Source organism: Neomonachus schauinslandi, chromosome 5, assembly GCF_002201575.2.
Source record: "Neomonachus schauinslandi chromosome 5, ASM220157v2, whole genome shotgun sequence".
NCBI lineage: Eukaryota > Metazoa > Chordata > Mammalia > Carnivora > Phocidae > Neomonachus > Neomonachus schauinslandi.
Window position 1 is genome coordinate 171,634,436 of NC_058407.1, and position 23,446 is coordinate 171,657,881.

The 23,446-nt window shown below is 37.4% G+C and overlaps 1 protein-coding gene across 1 annotated transcript in view; it reads left to right on the plus strand.

The window, feature by feature from the left end:
* Positions 1-3,609: 3,609 nt before the first annotated feature.
* Positions 3,610-23,446, plus strand: part of USP42 (ubiquitin specific peptidase 42) — a 43,555-nt gene continuing 23,718 nt past the window's right edge. Inside the window, exons 1-2 of the mRNA XM_044915731.1 lie at positions 3,610-3,850; positions 6,276-6,476. Coding sequence (XP_044771666.1) covers positions 3,610-3,850; positions 6,276-6,476 — 442 coding nt within the window. The remainder of the gene's footprint in view (positions 3,851-6,275; positions 6,477-23,446) is intronic.

Genomic DNA, 23,446 nt, shown 5'->3' on the forward strand with positions numbered 1-23,446 from the left:
CGCCTCCCCACCCCCACCCCACCCCCCAGAGAGACAAACTTTCCCACCCCGGCGCCCCTCCGCGGCACGCCGGTACCCCTCGCGGGGCCGTCCACCTGGCTGCTCCGCGGAGTGTCCGAGTTCCCCACGCCGGCCGCCGGGGCGGAGCGGACACCCTCGAGGGGGAGAGGAGGGGCCCGCCGGCCCCGGCGGCGCGTCCCCAAAAGCGTGTGCGCCTCGGTCCTGTTCTTTATCTTCGGGGCAGGAAGACCCAACTTACCTGGAGGGGGTCGGGGGAGAGGGTGATCAGTTTCAGATGTTTGAAATGAAATTTTGACGGGGACAGAAGTTTTACAATCTAGGACTTTAACCTGGTTATAATGAATGCAGTTGAGATTACTTTTGTTGAATAGCGCTTTTATATTCAGGGAGGCCTTAGGGTTTACTTGTTTATAGGAAAACATGTTGGTTATTTAAAGTAAATACGCTCAGGTAACAGTAAAATGGGTTGAGAAACTATTCAGTTAACACCTTTTTTAAGGTAACAATAGTAATACAGGTTCTCATACGTTTTTGTGGCGTCTCAGAAAAGAGTGCTAAATTTTAAAGATAATTTCACTCTTTGGACTCATTCAAAGTGCATAGGGGATATGAATAATCAGTTTTACTTATTTGTTTTTATTTAAGGTCAGTTTCACTTTCTTTTTCTCTCACTGAATCAAGTCTACAGAGTTTGGTTTGTAAAGGTTTAAGGCTAGACGTTTTATTTACTTAAAAATAATTGCAATCAAGGCTGTTCTTTTTAAAGCTTCTGTGTTTTCCACTTAAATAGAAATGTTACAAGAACGTGGATTACATTGTTTATGAAGAAGCAGAGTGTATCAGTTTCTTTTCTACATGTATTGATATTATTACCTTTATGTGCAGTGCCACAATGTTTAAAACAGCTATATGCTTATTTTTAAAATGAAAAAGAATAATGTATTCTGGTATTTGATAGAAATATAAGGGACTGAAAATCTTAAGACTTCTGAATAAAAGATTGCACTTAAAGCAAACATTTGTGAAGTCGATTAGTCTCATTCCTCCACACACCTCCTGCCTTGATTCATGTACTCATTTTTTTCAAACATGTTTTTGTAACTTTTTGTGTATCATTAGCAGACGCTGAGAGAAATTTTAACTTTTCATGGAAGTAGTTGCTTAAAAGCCCTGATATAACCAATAACCGTAATGTTTAGAAGCTTTACTAACAGTAAAGAACATGTAACTTATTAATCTTAGGTCCTATACAACTTTGTTTGGCTTGCAGAAAAGGTATCTCTGTAGCCAGTGCAATTTAGTTTGATTCTTGATGGTTTTAGGATAAGTATTCACGGGCTGAATATAGAAATGAAGACAAATGGATGGTTTTGGTTTGTTTTCCCAGAATTATAATGCTGTATGGTTATTGATGATTGAGTTGTATGCTTTCCTTAATTTTTTTTTCATTTAAGAGCCCCCACCCCCACCCCCCCAAAGGCAATTGGAGCAAGTAAAATGGTTTTATTTGGTCATTTGTTAATGATTGTCCTGAAGGGATATTTATCCTGGGAAAATTGAGGTTTTTTGCTATTAAATGTTATTGTAAATGAAGCCAAATTAACCTTTCCTTGGCAGTCTGTTTTGGCTTTCTTCTTCCTTTTGCTCCTCCTTCTCTTCCTCCTCCTCTTTTGTTTTCCTACTCTTGCTTACCTCCACTGTGTTTCATGCTGTAGACTTTATTTGGATAATACAGCTCAAGCTTTCTTCCTGAATGAAATCCTGTATCTTAGATTCACTTAGAATAGTTCAGTTTTTATTATTTTATTAAGATCTAATCTAACATCAACTTTTTTATTTCTGCATATGATTCCAAAAAATTCTTAAGGTTGTGCTTTCGGGGCAGGGGGCTACAATCATGCCGTAATTTAAAATTACAACAAAATTGAGGCTTTTAAAAGAACCTTACTGTGAGCAGACTGTGCATCACAACATTTGTTGAATTGGCATGAATGTTGGTATTTATTCTTTCCCTTGACTGCACTGAATATTTTTTAAAGCAAGTTTTAAAGGCTGTTCCTACTTCAAAGTAGGAATGAGATACTAAATACAAATGAGATACTGTATATAAATCACTCAGCATAAGCCAGTGCTAAAAGCAAACCCTGGTTACTTCCTATCTTCGGGATTCATTCATTTGTTGAGCACATGTGTGGCCAGCTTTCTGTGTGCCAGGTCCGGGCATATAAATACGAGTGTGATGGAGAGTAACAAGTGAATCCAGCCGTGGAGTAGGTGCTGGAGCGCTACCATAGAAATCGGCAGGGCGCTGTGGGAGCTTGCAGGAGGGGTTCAGACCCAGTCTTGGGGGAGGGTTGTTGTCAAGGAAAGTGTCCCAGAGGAAATGAATTCTAAACTGAGAAGTGGTAAGTGGTAACTGGCCGGAGGTGGAAGGCTGGAAGAGCGTGAGGTAAAAAAGAACAGCATGTGAATAGCCCAGAGAGTGCAGGTAGGAATGGAAGCTGGGGAGCATGGGGAGCGGTTCCTAGGCCAGGCCGTGCCAAGCCTGGGTGTTGAGATGTTGTCCCAGGGGCAGTTGGGGCATGCCTGAGAGAAAGGTTATCTATAGAGGAGTGGCACACTCGATTTGGTTGTCACTGGGCAGTTTACATTCCTAAAGGGACCCCAGTGACTAGGTCAGTATAGCCAGAAGGAACCCTTGCTGGGAATGTTGGGCCAGGTGCCTGGTTCCAGTTGCTGACTAGTTTGGGTTATAATTGTTCCATTTTTATAGACCCTGTAGATTCTATCCAATCTCTCATAGGTCCATTATGAAAAATAAGTAAATTAATCTGTGTTCAGTGATTAACACAGTGCCCCGCATATAGAAAATGCTTAATTAGTGGTAGTCCCAAGATTTAAAAATAGGATTCAGAGAGAAAATTATAATTACCCCTTTATAACATGTATTTGTGTTCCAGTTTGATGTTAGTAATGTCTTATGGGCTTCATTTTAAAAGTCATATATACCAAATAAATGAGCCGCTTCAGAAAAACTTTTCAAACATAAGACTTCCTATTTTTTAAAAAAATAATATATTTCAAACAAGTCATTTTGGACTTTAAGCTCAAAATTAAAGCTAGATTTTTCTCTCCATGTAGTTGAGACTTTTCCCTGATGAACTCTGTGAATTGAAAACTGAGTCAAATGTATTAGTGCATTTCACATTCTAGTTTTAAGCGATAGGGAGAAAAAGATATATAGGTTTTTGGTAAATGTATAGAATTGGAAACTGAGGTCCCTGATTATATACTGTAATATGAGACTTTTGGGGGCTTGGAATAGAATGACAAGATCCAATCAAATATTTCTTTGAAGGTTTTATAATTAAAAATTGTTGACATGTTCAGATGAGCACAATGCTAAAATGTTCCAAGGGAATGATTTCAAAGTTAAAAACTACTGCTGTTTTTCTATTATAGTGACGTATTTGACAGTAATTAAATATGAGTAGGATAATTTTCCAAGATCTAATGGTAGATTAAGCAGATTACTTTTCTCAATTTATAAAACAACTGCATGTGTTTTGTCTTTTGCAGAGTTGAACAATGACCATAGTTGACAAAGCTTCTGAATCTTCAGACCCATCAGCCTATCAGAATCAGCCTGGCAGCTCTGAGGCGGTCTCACCTGGAGACATGGATGCAGGTTCTGCCAGCTGGGGAGCTGTGTCTTCGCTAAATGATGTTTCAAATCACACACTTTCTTTAGGACCAGTACCTGGTGCTGTAGTTTATTCAAGTTCATCTGTACCTGATAAATCAAAACCATCACCACAAAAGGATCAAGGTACTACTTTTTAAAGACAGAATCACTCCAAAAAACTCTGGTATAAATGCTGTCAATGGTTGGCAGTTTTGGAGGGGGTCGTCTTTTGTGAGACCTCTTGCCACCCGAGTGGCCAGCAGTGACATTGTCTGACAGACTTCATTTTCCTGTGCTGCTTGTTCATGATTAACATGTATCATAACAGGGTGGATTACTTTCAGTTATTATAATATTTGTAGTTTCTTTTATTCTTAATTTATTGAAGGATAAACTTCATCTCGGTGAGATCTGAGGTGGGCATTTTGTTAACTTGTCAGTTACCTGTAGTTCCCTAAGTAGATGTTTGTCTTTGAAAATTTTGGAAGATTTTAAGATTTTATTTATTTATTTGACAGATAGAGAGCACAAGTAGGCGGAGAGGCAGGCAGAGGGAGAGGGAGAAGCAGACTCTCCACTAAGCAGGGAGCCCGACACGGGGCTCGATCCCAGGACCCTGGGACCATGACCTGAGCCGAAGGCAGCCGCTTAACCGACTGAGCCACCCAGGCGCCCCTGAAGATTTTTTTTTTTTTTAAAGATTTTATTTGTTTATTTGACAGAGACACAGCGAGAGAGGGAACACAAGCAGGGGGAGTGGGAGAGGGAGAAGCAGGCTTCCCATGGAGCAGGGAGCCTGATGCGGGGCTCGATCCCAGGACTCTGGGATCATGACCCGAGCCGAAGGCAGACGTCAAATGACTGAGCCACCCAGGGGCCCTGAGGATGTTTTTAAAAAACGACTGCCTTTTGACAAATGGCTCTACCGAACTGTGGGTTGTTTTTTAGTTTTTGGGTTTTGGGCCAGTTAAAATCATCTGTGGTAATAAAGCTCTTTGAAAGACAGCAGATAATGTAAATGTTACATTTGTTAAAAACTGTGTAAATGTGGTTACATTTGTTAAAACTCATCCGGTTAAATGAGACATTGACACTTTAGTTGGTACTTCTGAGACTTTTGGATTTGAAAGCTTTGAAATGCAAAGAAAATAGATTAGTTCCTACTCAGAACGTCATTTGGCTTAGAATAATTTGGTCCTTATATTGTCTTGCATCCTCATAGTAAATGTGATATTGTGATGTGGTGGTGGGTGGTGTGATTTGCTGAAGGGTGTTTTGGGTGGGAGGGAAGTTTATGTCACAAAATAAACAATTTAATTGAATGTTACACATGGAGTTTAAAGACCTTCACCAGCAAGACTTTCCCACAGGACTTCTTTTCACTGACTCCAACTTCCCGTTACTTGCTGGGGTTCCTTTCTCTCCCTCAGGCCTTAACTCACACTTAACTCACTGCCGTGCCCTTTTTGGAGCCCTTGTCCCATTCTCTGAAGACTCATTTCTTTTTTCCTAATTTTTCTTTCTGTTCCCACTGAGCTGAAGCCTACCTTTCCATACTTAAACCCATTAATTTCTCTGGTAAAATAGAGAACCATCCATTAAGGCGTTTCCATCTCCAGCAGCACCAAGGAACTAGCAAAGTTTTGAAAAGGAAGTCTTTATACGGATGATCGAACTTTCCTAAATAAGTTTTTGAGCTTTACCTGAGTTCTGTTAGCATAGTTATCATTAATAATCTGTTTATAAGTCTTGAAAATAGATAAACATCTTTTTAGGCAACATAGCATACACTTATGATGTAGATAGTGGTGCCCAACAGCCTGAGTTCAGAGCCGGGTTCCTTTCTGGTAAAATGAGGGTGATGTCACCACCAACTCTTAGACTGAGACTGTCTGGCAGCTAAGAAGGACTCTAGAAGTACAGTGCTGGTGAAGAGGACAGTGATGGTGGTGGTACTGCGTAGAAGCATCCACAGCAAATGTTACAGACAGTGGGCTCAGCCTGCATTTTCTGTAGATTGTGTTGAAATATTTTTAAGTAGATATAAAAGAGTAGTTAGAGTGAACTCTCATGTAGACATCAGTCAGCTTTATCAACTCATACCTTCACCATTTACTCCCCTCCCATCATTGTAAAGCAAATCCAAGACTTTGTAGTTCATCTATAAATATTTTAGTTTGTATACCTAAAAAATTCTTTTCTAAAAATTTAAACATCTTTATATTAAAACTCTAGTCAACATTAAAATTTCTCTGATTGTCATTTTTTTTAACAGTTGGTTTGTTGAAATCAACATCCAAACAAGGTCTGTACTTTGCATTTGGTGGATGTGTTTAAGTTTCTGTTAACACCCCCTTTGGTCATTGCAGTTTACTGATTGAAGAAACCAAATCTTTTCGATTTCCCACATTCTAGGATCTGTCTTTTAAAATGTCCCTTTCTTCCCTGTATTTCTGGTTAGCTGGTAAAAACCTAATCTTGATCAGATTTAGTTTGATGTGTTGCTATTTATTGAGCTTGAGAAACGTGCAAAGCTTTGTTTTTAAACATTTCTTGTTTATTTTTCTAGCCCTCGGTGATGGCATTGCTCCTCCACAAAAAGTTCTTTTCCCATCTGAGAAGATTTGTCTTAAGTGGCAACAGACTCACAGAGTTGGAGCCGGGCTCCAGAATTTGGGCAATACCTGTTTTGCCAATGCAGCACTGCAGTGTTTGACTTACACGCCACCTCTTGCCAATTACATGCTATCTCACGAACACTCCAAGACATGTAAGTGTTCTGGGTTCTGTTAACTTGTGTAGTGTTGTGCTCTGCTAACCTACTTTCATTTTTTTCTCTGCAATGAAAGTGAAGAATTCAGCCAAGAATTCTATGATCACTAGGAAATTGGTTTATTTTTTCAGAAACCATGGAGGAAGACTCTTAAGATTTGTTTTCAGGTTGCATAAAAATCATTTTGCACCTAATTTGACCTGTGAAGTTACTGAAAAAGAAACCTATTTTATCGGCATTTGGCATTTCTGAACCCCCTGCTGGCTTTCTATACACTTGCTAAAAAAATGTGACATAAATGTCTGCCGCCAACAGCTTGGGGCCAAGCAGAGTTAAGAAATCCTGTCTCTCCTGGCTTCCATCCTGTATTGTAAGGCTTGATTCATTTGCAGGCTTATAAGTCTTAGTGGAGAGGAACCTCTTGTTGCGGCCTCCAACCTCCTGAAAGTTCATACAGGACTTTCCTTTTAGTGTGTATGAACTCTCTTTTCAACCTAAAGGGCAGGAAATCAGTTAAAATATATCATGTCTTTAATAGGTGACAGCCAGCTCAGTGGTTGACTAGTGAAATTCAGAATTTAGAACAGTATCTAGTTTTTGAGGTTTGAGCTTCTAAATATATTATAAATATCCTTCATCCTTATAAATGAAATCTCCCTGTTCTTTGATCTACATTAATGCTGAGATGTGTGTGTGTGTGTGTTTGGGTTCTGTTCATTAATTATGAACAGGTGAAAACTCCTGAGGGTTCTTTTTGAATAGTTCTTTACTTAATGGAGAATTTAAACCGGTTCTTTTAAAACTGTCCCACACCCCCCTCCCCCCCAAAGAGCAAAATAATGCTTGTAAAGAATTTGGAAAGTACAGAAAAATTTAAAGAAACCAAAGGAAAATCACCTAGAATCTCACTGTCCAGAGGTGTTTGGTATGCCAAGGGCTTTTAAATTACAGAATGAATGTTTTGTTTGCCCTCATTTCCCCCCTAAGTTCATAATTCATTCCCCACAGACAGCTTTCCCTTTTCCCTTACTTTTGTGCTTAATGAAAGTAGGGTGTGGATGAAAACCCAGCACTGGCACCTGGGCCGTGAGCAGCAGGACCGACACAAAAATTCAGAAGCTCCGGGTGTCCAGAATTAGGTGTCTATCTTCTTTGCTGTTGGTAGTTTTCGTGCTTTCTATTTTTTCTTTATTTAGGTATATCAAGGTGTAATCATATATATACATATGTGTGTGTGTGTGTGAGTTAGGTACATCTCTTTATTGTATGTATGACTATATACATATAACTTAGGTATATTTCCCTTTATTTAGCTTTATTGAGCTACAATTGATACATAATAAATGACACATACTTAAAATATATGTTTGATATATTTTGACATTTGTATACCCCCATGAAACTACTACCACAATTAAGGTTATGAATATATTCATCACCCCCAAAGCTTTCCAGTGCTCCTTTGAAATCACTCCCTTCTACACCTTCCTACCCCTCATCCCCTCGACCCCAGGCAACCACTGATATACTTTCTGTCTACTATAGATTAGTTTGTATTTTTTTAGAATGTTATATAGTGGATTTATACAGGCGTATATTCTTATATTGCCTGGCTGCTTTGACTTAGTGCAATTATTTTAACATTATTCCATGTTGTTGCGTATATCAATAGTTAGTTTTTATTGTTGAGTAGTATTCCATTGTATGGATATACCACATTTTGTTTCTCCATTCACCCACCTATTGATCGACGTTTGGGTTGTTTCTCTTTTGGGGCCGTCACAGATTAAGCTACTATGAACATTTTTATATACCTGTTTATAAAAAGGTCTTTGTAAGGACATGTTTTCTTTTCTCTTGGGTAAATATTTAGGAGTGGAATGGCTTGGTCCTATAATATGTGTGTGCTAACTTTAAGGTAAACTTCCAGGCTGTTTCTCAAAGGGATTCTGGTATTTTACATTCCCAGCAGCAGTGACTGAAAGTTCCATTTGCTCCGTATCTCCCCGTAATGTTTGGTGTGGTCAGTCTTTCCAACTTCAGCCATTCTGATAGGTGTGTAGTATAGCACGTTCTACCCTTTTGTGGTTTTATTTTGCACCTCCTTAATGAGTAATGGTGTTGAACATTTTTCCATATGGTTAATTGGCATCTGTATACTCTCTTGGCTAAAGTGCCTGTTGATATCTTTTGCTTGATTTAAAATTGGGTAGTGTTCTTGTTGAGTTTTGAGAGTTTTTATATATTCTGGGTACAAGTCCTTTATCAGATATGTAGTTTGCAAATATTATCTTTCAGTCTGGAGAAGAATATTCTCTTCACACTGTCTTTTGAAGAACATGTTTTTAGTTTTGAAGGATTCCACGTCATTACTTTTTCTTTTTATCAATTGTGTTTTAAGTGTTATATTAAGAAATCTTTGCCTCGGGCGCCTGGGTGGCTCAGTTGGTTAGGCAACTGCCTTCGGCTCAGGTCATGATCCTGGAGTCCCAGGATCGAGTCCCGCATCGGGCTCCCTGCTCAGCAGGGAGTCTGCTTCTCCCTCTGACCCTCCACCCTCTCATGCTCTCTCTCTGTCATTCTCTCTCTCTCAATAAATAAATACCTTTAAAAAAAAAAAAAAAAGAAAAAAGAAATCTTTGCCTCACCAGAGGTCACAAAGATTTTCTCTATATTCTTCTGGAAGTTTTATAGTTTTAGCTTTTATATTGGTCAATGATCCATTTTGAGTTAATTTTTATTTGTGGTGTGAAGAATGGATTGAAGGTCAGGTTTTTCAGTATGGATATCCAATTGTTCCAGCACTGTTTGTTCAAAAGTTAGTCCTTTCTCCACTGAATTGGCTTTGCTTCTTTGTCAAAAACCAATTGACCATATCCATATGGCTCTATTTCTAGACTCTGTTCTGTTACACTGATCCACTGTCTATCTTGACACCATAACATAGTGTCTTGATTACTATATATTTAAAAGTTTTGGAATCAGGAAACTCCTCCAGTGTTCTTGTCCTTTTTCAAAGTTGTTTTGGCCATTCTAGGTCCTTTGCATTTCCGAATGAATGTTGGTCTCAATTTGTCAACTTCTACAAAAAAGTGTCCTGGGATTTTGATTGGCATTGTGTTGAATCTATGAATTAATTTGGGATGAGTTGACATCTACACAGTATTGTTTTCTGTCCCCTAAACCAAGTATACATCTTCATTTATTTAGGTTCTCTTTAATTTTTCTTAGTAGCATTCCTTAATTCTCAATGTACAAATATAATGTGCACATTTTTTATCAGATTTATCCCTAAATATTTCATATTTTTGGAAGCTTTCATAAATGATAATATTTTTGAATTTCAATTTCTAATTGTTTATTGCTAAACTATAAAAATGCAAGTGATTTTTGGATATTGATCTTGTATCCTACAATCTTGGTAAATTTATTAATTCTGGTAGTTTTTTTTTTTTTTTTTAAGATTTCTTAAGATTTTATATGGAGTCAGTCATGTGATCTGTGCATACGGACAGTTTACTTCTTCATTTCCAGTCTGCAGGCTGTCTATTTCTTGCTGTGATGCACTGGTCAGGACCTCCATTACAGTGTTGGATAGATGTGGTGGAAGTAGATGCCACAGCCGAGTCTCCCTCTTCACCTTAGGGGGAAGGCATTTTAGTCTTTCACTTTTATGTACATTGTTAGCTGAGAGTTTTCATAGGTGCCTTTTACCCTGCCGAGTGTTAATTTGAATGTTAAGCCGAATTTGCATTCCAGAGATGAGCCCAACTTGGTTATGATGCATTACGATTTCCATGTATCATTGGATTTGCTAAGACTTTTTAAAATTTTTGTTGATAATGAATATTAGTTTATAGTTTCTTACCATGCCTCTTTCTGATTTTTGGCATCAGGGTTCATGGTGGCATCATGAAATATGTTGGGATTATTTTCTCCTATTTCCTGGAAGACTTTTGTAGAATTGGTGTTATTTCTTAAATGTTTGGTAGATTTCACTGAAGCCATCTGGGCCTTAACGTTTTCTCACGGGTGGGTTTTTAACCACATATTTAATTTCTTTAATAGTTATAGGCCTCTTCGGGTTATCTGTTTTTTTCATCAGAGAGCACTGGTAGTTTGTGTCTCTCAAGGAATTTGTCTTCCATGTCGAATGTACCAGCATAAAGTTGTTCATAATATTCTGTTATCCCTTTTTATTCACCTTATTATTGATCTTCTCAGAAAATCAGTTCTTGGTTTCATTGTTATTTTGTTTTCTGTTTCATTGCTGTTTGTTATTCTTTTTATTACTCCTTTTCTTCTGCCTACTTTGGATTTAATGTGCCCTATTCTAGTTTCTTAAAGGGGAAGCTTGGGTCATTTAATTTGAGATCTTCTTTTCCATTATGTTTTATGCCGTGAATTTCCCTTGAAGTGCTGCTTGACTTGTGTCCCACACATTTTGGTATTTTACATATTCATTTTTATTCAGGTCCCAAATACTTTCTAATTGCCCTTGGGATTATTTAGAGGTGTGTTGTTTAGTTGCCAAATGTTTTGAGGATTTTCCAGAAATTGTCTTGTTACTGATTTCTAATTTAATTCTCTTGGTGTCAGAGTATATTTTTTGTTTGAATCCTTTTAAACTTCAGACTTGTGTTACACACCAGAACATGGTCTAGTTTGGTAAATGTCCCATGTGTACTTAAGAAAGATGTGTGGTCTGCTCTGTTGTTTGGAGTTTCTGTAAATGCTGATGATGGTCAGTTACTTGGTAGTTAGTTCTGTAACTGACTACCCAGTTAGTTGTCGTGTTGTTGAGGCTGTCTTCTGTGTCTTTACTGCTTTTCTGTCCGCTTGTCCTATCAAATTTTGAGAGAGATCTGTTGAAATAAAATATATTTGTAATTTGTTTTTTCTTTCTTTCTTTTTTTTTTTTTTTTAAAGATTTTTATTTATTTGAGAGAGAGAGAGCATGAGAGGGGGGAGGGTCAGAGGGAGAAGCAGACTCCCTGCTGAGCAGGGAGCCCGATGTGGGACTCGATCCCAGGACTCCAGGATCATGACCTGAGCCAAAGGCAGATGCTTAACTGACTGAGCCACCCAGGTGCCCTTGTTTTTTCTTTGTTTTATCAGTTTTGCCTTGTGTTTTGAAGCTCTGTCATTTAAGATTATTATGACCTCCTGATGAAATGACCTATTCATAATTGATGAAATTACCCTCTTTATCCCAAATAATATGCTTTGTTCTGAAATCTACTTTGATATAGAGCCCCTCCAGTTTTCTTATGATTAATGTTAGCATGGTATATCTTTTTCCATATTTTTACTTTTAACCTATTTGTGTCTATACTTAAAGTGGATTTCTTGTATAGACAGCCCATAATGTAATTTTCTTCTTTCTTTTTTTTTAGTCTGTGTTTTATTTTAGGGTATAAGCCATTTGTATTTAATGAGATTGATTAATTGATCTGGTTGGGTTTAAACTTACTAGCTTGCTGTTTGTTTTCTCTTTGTCCCATTTGTTCCCTTTTTCATCTTTTTCTGCTTTCTTTTAGAGTGAATAATTTTGTGATAGTTAATCTTTTCTGGCATATTTTCTGTAACTTTTTTTTTTAGTGGTGGCTTTAGGGTTTGGCATATGTCTTTAAATTATCACAGTTTGCCTTCAGGTAATAGTCCACTTGTGTATCGTAAGGACTTGGTGACAGTGTATTTTCATCTCCCCTCTCCTGGCATTTATTTGTGCCATTGTCATCATCTACCTGTGTTATAATCACACAATATATTGTGTTATTTTTGCCTTAAACAAATTATAAAGGTTTTGCTTTAAGTAGTTAAGATGTGTTTAGAAGTCTATATATTTACCTATTCAGTTATCATTTCCACTGCTTTTAATTCCTTTATGTGGATTTAGATTTCCATCTGCTGCTTTACCTTATGGCTAAAGGACTTCCCTTAACTTTGCTTGCTAGTGATGAACTCTGTTTTTTGTTTTGTTTTATTCTCAGTCTGAAATGTCCTTATTTTGCCTTTTTAAAAGTTAACCTTTTTGTATTGAGGTAATTGTAGATTCACATGCAGTTGTAAGAATGACACACAGACCTCCTGTGTTCCTTACCCAGTTTCCCCAGTGGTAACACTGTATTTCAGTATCTCAACCAGGAGGTTGACATGGGTACAGTCCCGATACAGAACATTTCCATCATTACAGAATCCCTCATGTTCCCCTTTTATAGCCACGCCCACTTTCTTTGTGCCCTGATGTCCTCCTTTAACCGCTGGCAACCACTAATGTGTTTTTCATTTCTATAATTTTGTCATTTCAAGAATGTTATTATATATATTAGTTGTGCAGTATGTAACGTTTTGGGATTGGCTTTTTCATTCAGCATAATTCTCTGAAGATTCAGTTAGGTTGTATGTACTAATAATTTGTGGGTTTTTTTTTTTTTCATTGTTGAGTAGTATTCCATGGTATGGATGGGATGTACCATGACTTGTTTTAACCAGTCATCCACAGAAGGACATCTGGGTTTTGTCCACCTTGGAGATATTCTGAATAGAGCTGCTGTAAGCATTACAGCATACAACATAGATATGAACATGTCTTTATTTCTCTGAAGTAAATGTCCAGGATTGCAATCACTAAGTCATATGGTAGTTGCATGGTTGATTTTATAGAAACTGCCAATTTTCGAGCATGGCTGACCATTTTACAGCCTACCAGCAAGGTATGGGAGTTCTAGTTTCTCTGCATGTTTGCCAGGATTTGGCATTGTCACTGTTTTTCATTTTAGCCATACTGATAGGTATATAATGATACCTTGTTTTGGTTTTAATTTGCATTTCCATAATGCCTAAAGGTCGTGAACATCTTTCCATGTGCTTATTTGCCATCTGTATGTCCTGTTTGGTGAAATACCTCTTTGCTATCTTTTGCTCATTCTCTATTGCATTCTATGTTTTTATACTGTTGAGTTTTAAGAGTTCTTTATATAGTTTAGATACTAGGCCTTTGTTGGATATGTAGGTTCCAAATAATTTCTCCCAGCCTGAGGCTTGTCTTTTTTTTTTCCCCCAAGATTTTATTTATTTGAGAGCGAGAGAGAGTGTGTGTGTGCATGAGAGAGAGCACAAGCAGGGGGAGTGGCAGAGGTAGAGGTAAAAGCAGACTCCCTGCTGAGCAGGGAGCCGGAAGTGGGGCTCTATCCCAGGACCCTGGGATCATGACCTGAGTTGAAGGCAGACGCTTCACTGAGCCACCCAGGTGCCCCAAGGCTTGTTTTTCCATTCCCTTAACAAGGTCTTTCACAGAACAAAAGTTTTTAATTTTGGTGAAGTGTGACTTTTCCTTTTATGGATTGTGCTTTTGGTGTTAAGATCTTTGCCTAGCTCTTAATCCCGGAGATTTTCTCTTCAATTCTTTTCTAAAAGTTTTATAGTTTTACATTTTACATTTAGGTCTGTGATCCATTTTAATTTTTGTATAGTGTGAGGTTTAGGTGAAGTCAATTTTTTGTCTATAAATGCCTTTTTGCTCCAGCACCATTTGTTGAAAAGGCTGTCTTTCCTCTATTGAATTGCTTTTACACCTTTGTAAAAAAACTACTTGGGCATTACTTGTGTGCATCTATTTCTGGGTTTCTTATTCTATTCTGTTGAGGTATGTGTTTGTCCCTCCACACAGACTTGCTGTTGTAGCTATGTAATAAGTCTTGATACCAGATAGAATGATTCCAGCCACTTACTCTCTTTCAAAATTGTTTGAGCTCTTCTTGTTTTTCTGTCTTTCCATGTAAACTATAGAATAATAGTATCTATATCTACAAAAAATCTTCCTGAGATTTTGTAGTTGTGTGAAACTTGAATTTCAGTTTGGGGAAGGAGTATTGATACCTTTACTTATGTTGACATTTTCAGTCTATGAACATGGTATGTCTCTCCATTTACTTAAATCTTCTTTATTTTTATTACTGTTGTGTAATGTCAGGATGTTTTGTCTTGTTAGATTTACACCTAATTTTTTTATTTTTTGAGGGGTTGTAAGTGGCATTATATTTTTAATTTTTGTGTCCACATGTTTATTGCTGGTGTATAAAGATACATTTTATTTTCATATGTGATCTTATATCCTGTGACCTTGCCAAACTCACTTATTAGTTCTAGGCATTTTTTTTTTTTTCGCAGACTCCTTGGATATTTCTAGTAGACAGTCATGTTATATGCAAGTATGGACAGTTCTACTTTTCCCTTACTGATTGATGTGCTTTTTATATCCTTTTCTTATTTTACTGGCTAGAACTTTGAGGAGAGTGGACATCCTTGCCTCATTTCTGATATTAGGGAGAGAAGCATTTAGTTTGATATTAGTGGTAGGTTTTTTGGTATATGCTCTTTATTAAGTTACAGGAGTTTTCTCTATTTCTTTTTTTCTGATTTCTGCTTTCTGTCATGAATGAGTGTTGATTTTTGTCAAATGCTTTTTCTATATCAAATTGATATGATCATGTGATATTTCTTCTTTAGCCTGTTAATATGGTGGATTATACTGATAGTTTCCAGTATTGAGTCATCTTTGTATCCCTGGAATAAATTCCATTTGGTCATGATATGTAATTATTATTTTTAAGTTTTTATTTTAATCTCCTTGTGCTCATCATAATAAGTGCATTCCTTAATCCCCATCACCTATTTCACCCATTGCCCCACTCATCTCCCCTCAGGTAACCATCAGTTTGTTATATGTAGTTAAAGAGTCTGTTTCTTGGTTTGTGTCTCTTTTTTCCCTTTGTTTAGTAGCTGAAATTACACATAGGAGTGAAATCATACGGTATTTGTCTTTATCTGACTGACGTTTTACACTTAGCATTATGCTTTCTAGGTCCATCAATGTCATTGCAAATGGCAAGATTTCATTCTTTTTTATGGCTGAATAATATTCCTCACACACACCACATCTTCTTTATCCATTCATCAACCAGTGGACACTTGGACTGCATCCATATCTTGGGTATTATAAGTAATGCTGCTACAAACATAGGGGTGCGTGTACCCCTTTGAATTAGTGTTTCTGTATTCTTTGGGTAAATACCCAGTGGTGCAATTGTGGAATTGTAGTTCTGCTTTCAACTTTTTGAGGAACCTCCATACTGTCTTCCAGAGTGGCTGTGCTAGTTTGCATTCCTACAAATAGTGCAAGAGGGTTCCTTTTTCTCCACATCCTTGCCAACCCTGTTGTTTCTTATGTTGTTGATTTTGGCCATTCTGACAGGTGTGAGGTGATATCTCATTGTAATTTTGACTTGCATTTCCCTGATGATAAGTGATGATGAGCATCTTTTCATGTGTCTGTTAGCCATCTGTATGTCTTCTTTGGAGAAGTGTCTGTTCATGTCTTCTGCCCATCTTTTAATTAGATTATTTGTTTCTTGGGTGTTGAGTTTCATAAGTTCTTTATAGGTTTTGGATTCTAGCCCTTTATTGGATGTGTCATTTGCAAATATATTCTCTCATTCCATAGGTTGGCTTTTAGTTTTGTTGATTGTTTCCTTCACTGTGCAGGAGTTTTTTATTTTGATGTAATCCCAATAGTTTATTTTTTGCTTTTGGTTCCCTTGCCTCGGGGGACCTATCTAGAGAAAAGTTGCTATAGCCAGTGTCAGAGAAATTACTACCTGTGCTCTCTTCTAGGATTTTTATGGTTTCAGGACTCATATTTAGGCCTTTAATACATTTTGAATTTATTATTGCGTATGGTGTAAGAAAGTGGTCCAGTTTCATTCTTTTGCATGTTGCAGTCATGTTTTCCTAACACCCATTTATTGAAAAGACCATCTTTTTCCCATTCTTTCCTGCTTTGTCAAAGATTAATTGACCATATAGTTGTGGGTTTGTTTCTGGGTTTTCTATTCTGTCCTGTTGATCTGTGTGCCTGTTTTTGCACCGGTACCATACTGTTTTAATTACTACAGTTTTGTAATATAACTTGAAGTCTGGAATTGTGATGCCTCCAGCTTTGCTTTTCTTTTTCAAGATTGCTTTGGTTATTCAATGTCTTTTGTGGTTCCATACAAATTTCAGGATTGTTTATTCTAATTCTGTGAAAAATGCTGTTGGTATTTTGATAAGGATTGCATTAAGTGTCCAGATTGCTTTGGACAGTATAGACATTTTAACATATTAGTTCTTCCAATCCATGAGCATGGAATGCCTTTCCATTTCTTTGTGTCCTCTTCAGTGTCTTTCATCAACGTTTTATAGTTTTAAGAGTACAGGTCTTTTTTTTTTTAAGATTTTATTTATTTGAGAGAGAGAGAGAGCAAGTGCACAAGCACGGTGAGCAGGAGAGGGAGAAGCAGGCTCCCCGCTGAGCAGGGAGCCAATGCAGGGCTTGATCCCAGGACCCTGAGATCATGACCTTAGCTGAAGGCAGATGCTTAACTGACTGAGCCACCCAGGTACCCCAGAGTACAGGTCTTTCATCTCTTTGGTTAGGTTTATTCCTAGGCATCTTACTATTTTTGGTGCAACTGTAAATGGGTTTGTTTTCTGAATTTCTCTTTCTGCTGCTTCATTATTGGTGTATAGAAATGCAGCATATTCCTGTAGATTGATTTTGTGTCCTGCAACTTTACTGAATTCATGTTATCAGTTCTGGCAGTTTTTTGGTGGAGTCTTTGGGGTTTTCTGTATATAGTGTTACATCATCTGCAAATAGTGAATGTTTTACATCTTCCTTACTGGTTTGGATGCCTTTTATTTCTTTTTGTTGTCTGATTGCTGTGGCTAGCATTTCCAGTACTGTGTTGAATAACAGTATTGAGAGTGGACACCCCTGTCTTGTTCCTGACCATAGAGGAAAAGCTCTTGGTTTTTCCCCATTAAGGATGACATTAGCTGTGGGTTTTTCATATTTGGCTTTTGTTATGTTATGTTCTTTCTAACCCTACTTTGTCAAGGTGTTTATCATGAATGGATGTTGTACTTTGTCAGATGCTTTTCCTGCATCTGTTGAAATGATCATGTGGTTCTTATCCTTTCTCCTATTGATGTGATGTATCACATTGATTTGTGAATATTGCACCACTCTTACAACCCAGGAATAAATCCCACTTGACTGTGGTGAATGAGTCTTTTGATGTATTGTTGGATTTGGTTTACTAGTATTTTGTTGAGGATTTTTGCATCTGTGTTCATCAGAGATATTGGCCTGTCATTCTCTTTTTTAGTGGTGTCTTTATCTGGTTTTGGTATCGGGGTAATGCTGACCTCATGGAAGGAAAACTTCCAACTGCATTCTTTTTCTATTTTTTGGAATAGTTTGAAAAGAATAGGTACTGGGGCACCTGGGTGGCTCAGTTGGTTAAGCAACTGCCTTCGGCTCAGGTCATGATCCCGGAGTCCCGGGATCGAGTCCCGCATCAGGCTCCCTGCTCAGCAGGGAGTCTGCTTCTCCCTCTGACCCTCCTCCCTCTCATGCTCTCTGTCTCTCATTCTCTCTCGCAAATAAATAAAATCTTTAAAAAAAAAAAAAAAAAGTCCTTTAAAAAAAAAAAAAAGAAAAGAAAAGAATAGGTACTAACTCTTCTTTAAATGTTTGGTAGAATTTGCCTGTGAAGCTATCTGGTCCTAGACTTTTGTTTGTTGGGAGTTTTTCGATTGCTGATTCAATTTCTTTGCTGGTAATGAGTCTGTTCAAATTTTCTGTTTCTTCTTGATTCAGTTTTGGGAGGTTATATGTTTCTAGGAATGCATCCAATTCTTCTACGTTCTCCAATTAGTTGGCAAATAGTTTATATTTTAATTTTATTATTGTTATTTTTAAAGATTTTATTTACTTAATTGGCAGAGACACAGCGAGAGAGGGAACACAAGCAGGGGGAGTGGGACAGGGAGAAGCAGGCTTCCCACTGAGCAGGGAGCCCGATGCGGGGCTCGATCCCAGGACCCTGGGATCATGACCTGAGCTGAAGGCAGACGCTTAACGACTGAGCCACGCAGGCGCCCCAGCAAATAGTTTTTCATAATATTCTCTTATGATTGTTTATATTTTTGTGGTGTTTGTTGTTATTTTCCTCTGTCATTTGTGATTTTATTGATTTGGGTCCTTCCTCTTTTTTTCTTGATAAGTCTGGCTAGAGGTTTATCAGTTTTATTGATTTTTTTTTTTTTCCCCAAAGAAACAGCTCCTGGTTTCATTGATCTGTTCTATTATTTTTTTGGTTTCTATATAATTTATTTCTGCTCTAATGTTTATTATTTCCTTCCTTATGCTGGTTTTAGGTTTTGGTGGTGGTTCTTTTTCTAGCTCCTGTAGGTGCAAGGATAGGTTATTTGAGATTTTTCTTCTTCTTGAAGTCCTTCAAGAAATTTTGAAAGGGGACTTTTTGAGTGGAAAAGAAAGACCAAAAATGACAATATGGAGGTAGGAAACCCAAAGCAGTAAAAATGAATATTTCTTTTTTTTTTTTTTTTAAGATTTTATTTATTTATTTGAGAGAGAGAGCAAGCACATGAGAGGGGGGAGGGTCAGAGGGAGAAGCAGACTCCCTGCCGAGCAGGGAGCCCGATGCGGGACTCGATCCCGGGACTCCAGGATCATGACCTGAGCCGAAGGCAGTTGCTCAACCAACTGAGCCACCCAGGCGCCCAAAAATGAATATTTCTTAAAAAAATCAGTCAAGGGGGACACCTGAGTGGCTCAGTTGGTTAAGCGGCTGCCTTCGGCTCAGGTCATGATCCCAGGGTCCTGGGATCAAGTCCCACATTGGGCTCCTTGCTCAGCAGGGAGCCTGCTTCTCCCTCTGCCTGCCTCTCCCCCTGCGTGTGTTCTGTCTCTCTCTCTGACAAATAAATAAAATCTTTAAAAAAAAAAAAAAAATCAGTCAAGGAATTAACAAAACAAGTAGGTCTTTATTGCTATAATCTGCCCTCTTAGAACTGCTTTTGCTGTATCCCAGAGGTCTTGAACCATTGTGTTTTCATTTTCATTTGTTTCTGTGTATTTTTAAATTTTTTGGTTTATTTCCTTGGTGACCCATTCATTTTTAGTAGCATGTCATTTAGCCCCCATGTATTTGTGGTCTTTTCAGATTTTTTCTTGTGGTTGACTTCTAGTTTCACAGCTTCGTGGTCAGAAAAGATGCGTGGTATGACTTCAGTCTTTTTAAATTTGTTGAGGCTTATTTTGTGGGCTAATATGTGATCTGTTCTGGAGAGTGTTCCATGTGTATTCTGCTGTTTTAGGATGGAATGTTCTGAATATATTAAATCCACTTGGTCCAGTGTGTCATTCAAAGACATTGTTTCCTTGTTGATGTCCTGTTTAAATGATCTGTTCATTGATCCAAGTGGGGTGTTAAAGTCTCCTATTATTGTATTGTTATTGATTAATTCCTTTATGTTTGTTATTAACTGTTTTATATATTTGGGTGCTCCCATGTTGGGTGCATAAATATTTACAGTTGCTATATCTCCTTATTTCACTGTCCCCTTCATTATTATATAGTGTGCTTGTCTCTTTTTTACAGTCCTTGTTTTAACATCTGTTTTGTCTGATATAAATATTTCTACTCAGGCTTTCTTTTGACATCCATTTGCATGATAAATATTTCTCCATCCCCTCACTTTCTTTTTATTTATTTATTTATTATTATTATTTTTTAAGATTTTATTTATTTGTCAGAGAGAGAGAGTGCACAAACGGGAAGGAGCAGGCAGAGCAGGTAGAGGGAGAAGCAGGCTCCCCGCTAAGCAGGGAGCCTGATGTGGGGCTCGATCCCAGGACCCCGGGATTATGACCTGAGCTGAAGGCAGATGCTTAACCGACTGAGCCACCCAGGCGTCCTCCATCCCCTCACTTTCAATCTGCAGGTGTCTTTAGGTTTAAAATGAGTCTTTTGAAGGCAGCATATAGATGGGTCTTGTTTTTTTAATCCATTCTGTCACCCTGTGTCTTTTGATTGAAGTCTTTAGTCCGTTTACATTCAAAGTAATTATTGATAGGTATGTATTGAATTTATTACTTGTTTTGTGGTTGTTTCTGAAGATTTTCCCTGCTTCTTTCTTGTCTTTTTCATGGTTTGCTCGTTTTCTTTAGTGATATATTTGGATTTCTTTTTCTTTATTCTTTGCATAATTATTAGTGGTTTTTGATTTGTGGTTACAATTAGGTTCGTATATAACATTTTCTACATATAGCAGTCTGTATTAAGTGGATGATTGTTTAAATTTGACCCCGTTCTTACTCCTCCCCACGTTTTACGTATATGGTGTCATATTTTACATCCTTTTGTTTTGTTAATTCCTTGACTGATTTTTTGAAGAAATATTCATTTTTACTGCTTTGGGTTTCCTACCTCCATATTGTCATTTTTGGTCTTTCTTTTCCACTCAAAAAGTCCCCTTTCAAAATTTCTTGAAGGACTGGTTTAGTGGCCACAAACTCCTTCAGGTTTTGTTTGGGAAACTCTTTGTCTCTCCTTCTATTCTGAATGCTGGCCTTGCTGGATAGAGTATTCTCGGCTGCAGGTTTTTCCCATTCAGCACTTTGACTATATTATGCCACTCCTTTCTGGCTTGAAAAATTTCTGCTGAAAAATCTGCTGATAGCATTAAGGGGTTTCCTTTGTATGTAGCTGTCTTCTTTTGTCTTGCTGCTTTTAATATTTTTTCTTTATGACTATATTTTGCCATTTTAATTACAATATGTTTTGGTGTGTATCTACTTTTGTGGATTTTGTTGGCGGTTCTATGTGCCTCCTGGATCTCGTATCTGTTTACTTCCCCAGATTAGGGAAGTGTTCAGCTATTATTTCTTGAAATAAATTCTCCGCCCCCCTTTCTCTCTCTTCTTCTTCTGGGATCCCTGTAATATGAATATTATGTTTGATGGAAGTCACCAAGTTCCCGAAGTCTATTCTCATTTTGCATAATTCTTTTTTCTCTCTTTTGTTCACCTTGATTACTTTCCATTACTCTGTTTTCTAGGCCATTAATTTGTTCTTCTTCTTCCAGCCTGCTGTTCATTCCATCAAGTGCGTTTCTCATTTCATTTATTGAGTCCTTCATCTCTGCTATGTTATTCCTTATCTCTGTGTTAATGGTCTCACTGATGTCCTCCACTCTTTTCTCAAATCCAGTGAGTATCCTTATGATCATTGTTTTAAATTCTCCCCATCAGCCATGTTACTTATAACTGTTTTGCTTAGATGTCTGGCCATGGCCTTCCTGTTCTTTCATGAGACAAACTCCTCTGTCTTCTCATTTTGTCTAAGTCTCTGTGCCTATTTCTGTGTGTTAGGAAAGTGTGTGTGCTAGTTTCTCTCTCGCCCTTCTCTGTGGCCGCAGCTCCCTCCCCACTGCAGTTGCCACATCTTCTCTCCCAGTCTGCATCTCTGCACTTCCTGCCTTCTTCATTTGGCCTCTTCTCTACCTTCAGTTGTGGAGTTTGTTCTGCCAGTCCTCAAATCAATTCTAGGATATTTAGGATGATTTGATAATTATCTTGTATTCATGGAACAAGGTGAGCCTAGGGTCCTCCTACTTGGCTGCCATCTTTTCTTTTCTCCTCTGATGTGTAATTGTTTTTATATTTTGTTGAATTTTATTTGTAATATTTATTAAGGGTTTTTATATATTCATGAGAGATGTTGGTCTGTAATTTTCTGGTTTTATGCCATTTTTGTTTGGTATCAGGGTAATACTAGTTTTACAGAATGAATTTGGGATATATTAATTCCTTTTCTGTATTTTTGAAGAGATTATATAGAATTGATGTAAATTCTTATTTAAACATTTAGTAGAATTTATCAGTGAAACTATCTTGGCCTGGAGATTTTCTTCTAGTGAGTTTTTAAATTACAAAATCAATTTTTGGTATCTGCAGGGTCTATATTGATATCCTTGGTTTGTTTCTAATATTGGTAATGGCTATATGTTTCTCTTTCAGCACTTCTTTAGCTGTGTCTCCAAATTTTTGATATGTTGCCTTTTCATTTTCATTCAGTTCAGTGCATTTTTAAATTTCCCTTGAGACTTAGTCTTTGATCCATGGATTATATAGAAGCATGTTACTTAGTTTCCAGGTGTTTATTGTTTTTCTTGTTATCTCTCTCTAATCTCTAGTATGATTCCAGTGTGGCAAAAAATATACCTTTTACTATTTTAATTCTCTTAAAATTTTTGACGTTTGTTTTGTGAGCCAGGATATGGTCTATTTTGGTGTATGTTCCACGAACGCTTGAAATGAATTTGTATTCCGCTGTTGTGTGAAGTGTTCTATAAACTGGCCATATCCCATTGGCTGATGATATTGCTGAGTTCTGTATCCTTGTTGATTTTCTAGTTGTTCATTTATTAACAGAAGGATAGTGAGGTTTCCAGCTGTAGTTGTGGATTTCTCTATGTCTGTTTTCAGTTCTATTAGAATTTAGTTCATGTATTTTGCAACTTTGTTGTTTGGTACAAACACATTTAGGATTGCTATATACATATAGATGGATTTTTGATAATGTCCCTATGTTTGGTAGCTTTCTTTGTTCTGAAGTCTGCTTTGTCTGCTATATTAATATAGTCATTTTAACTTTCTTTGAATTAATTTTTGCATGACAGATCTTTTTCCATCCTTCTTCTTTCAGCCTGTCTATACTGTTATATTTGCAGTGAGTTTCTTATAGATATCATATGGTTTAGTCATGTTTTTCAATCTACATTATTAATCTGGGTTTTTTAATTGGTGTATTTAGAACATTTACGTTTTTTATTGACAGATCAGGTCTTAAGTCTTTTTTTTTTTTTTTTTAAGATTTTATTTACTTATAGAGAGTGCAAGTGGGGGGAGGAAGAGGGATGAGCAGACTCCATGCTGAGTGTGGAGCCTGACATGGAGCTCAGTCCCACGATCCCAAGATCACAACCTGAGCTAAAACTAAGAGTCTAACGCACAAATGACTGAGCCACTCAGGTGCTCCTTTTCTTCCTTT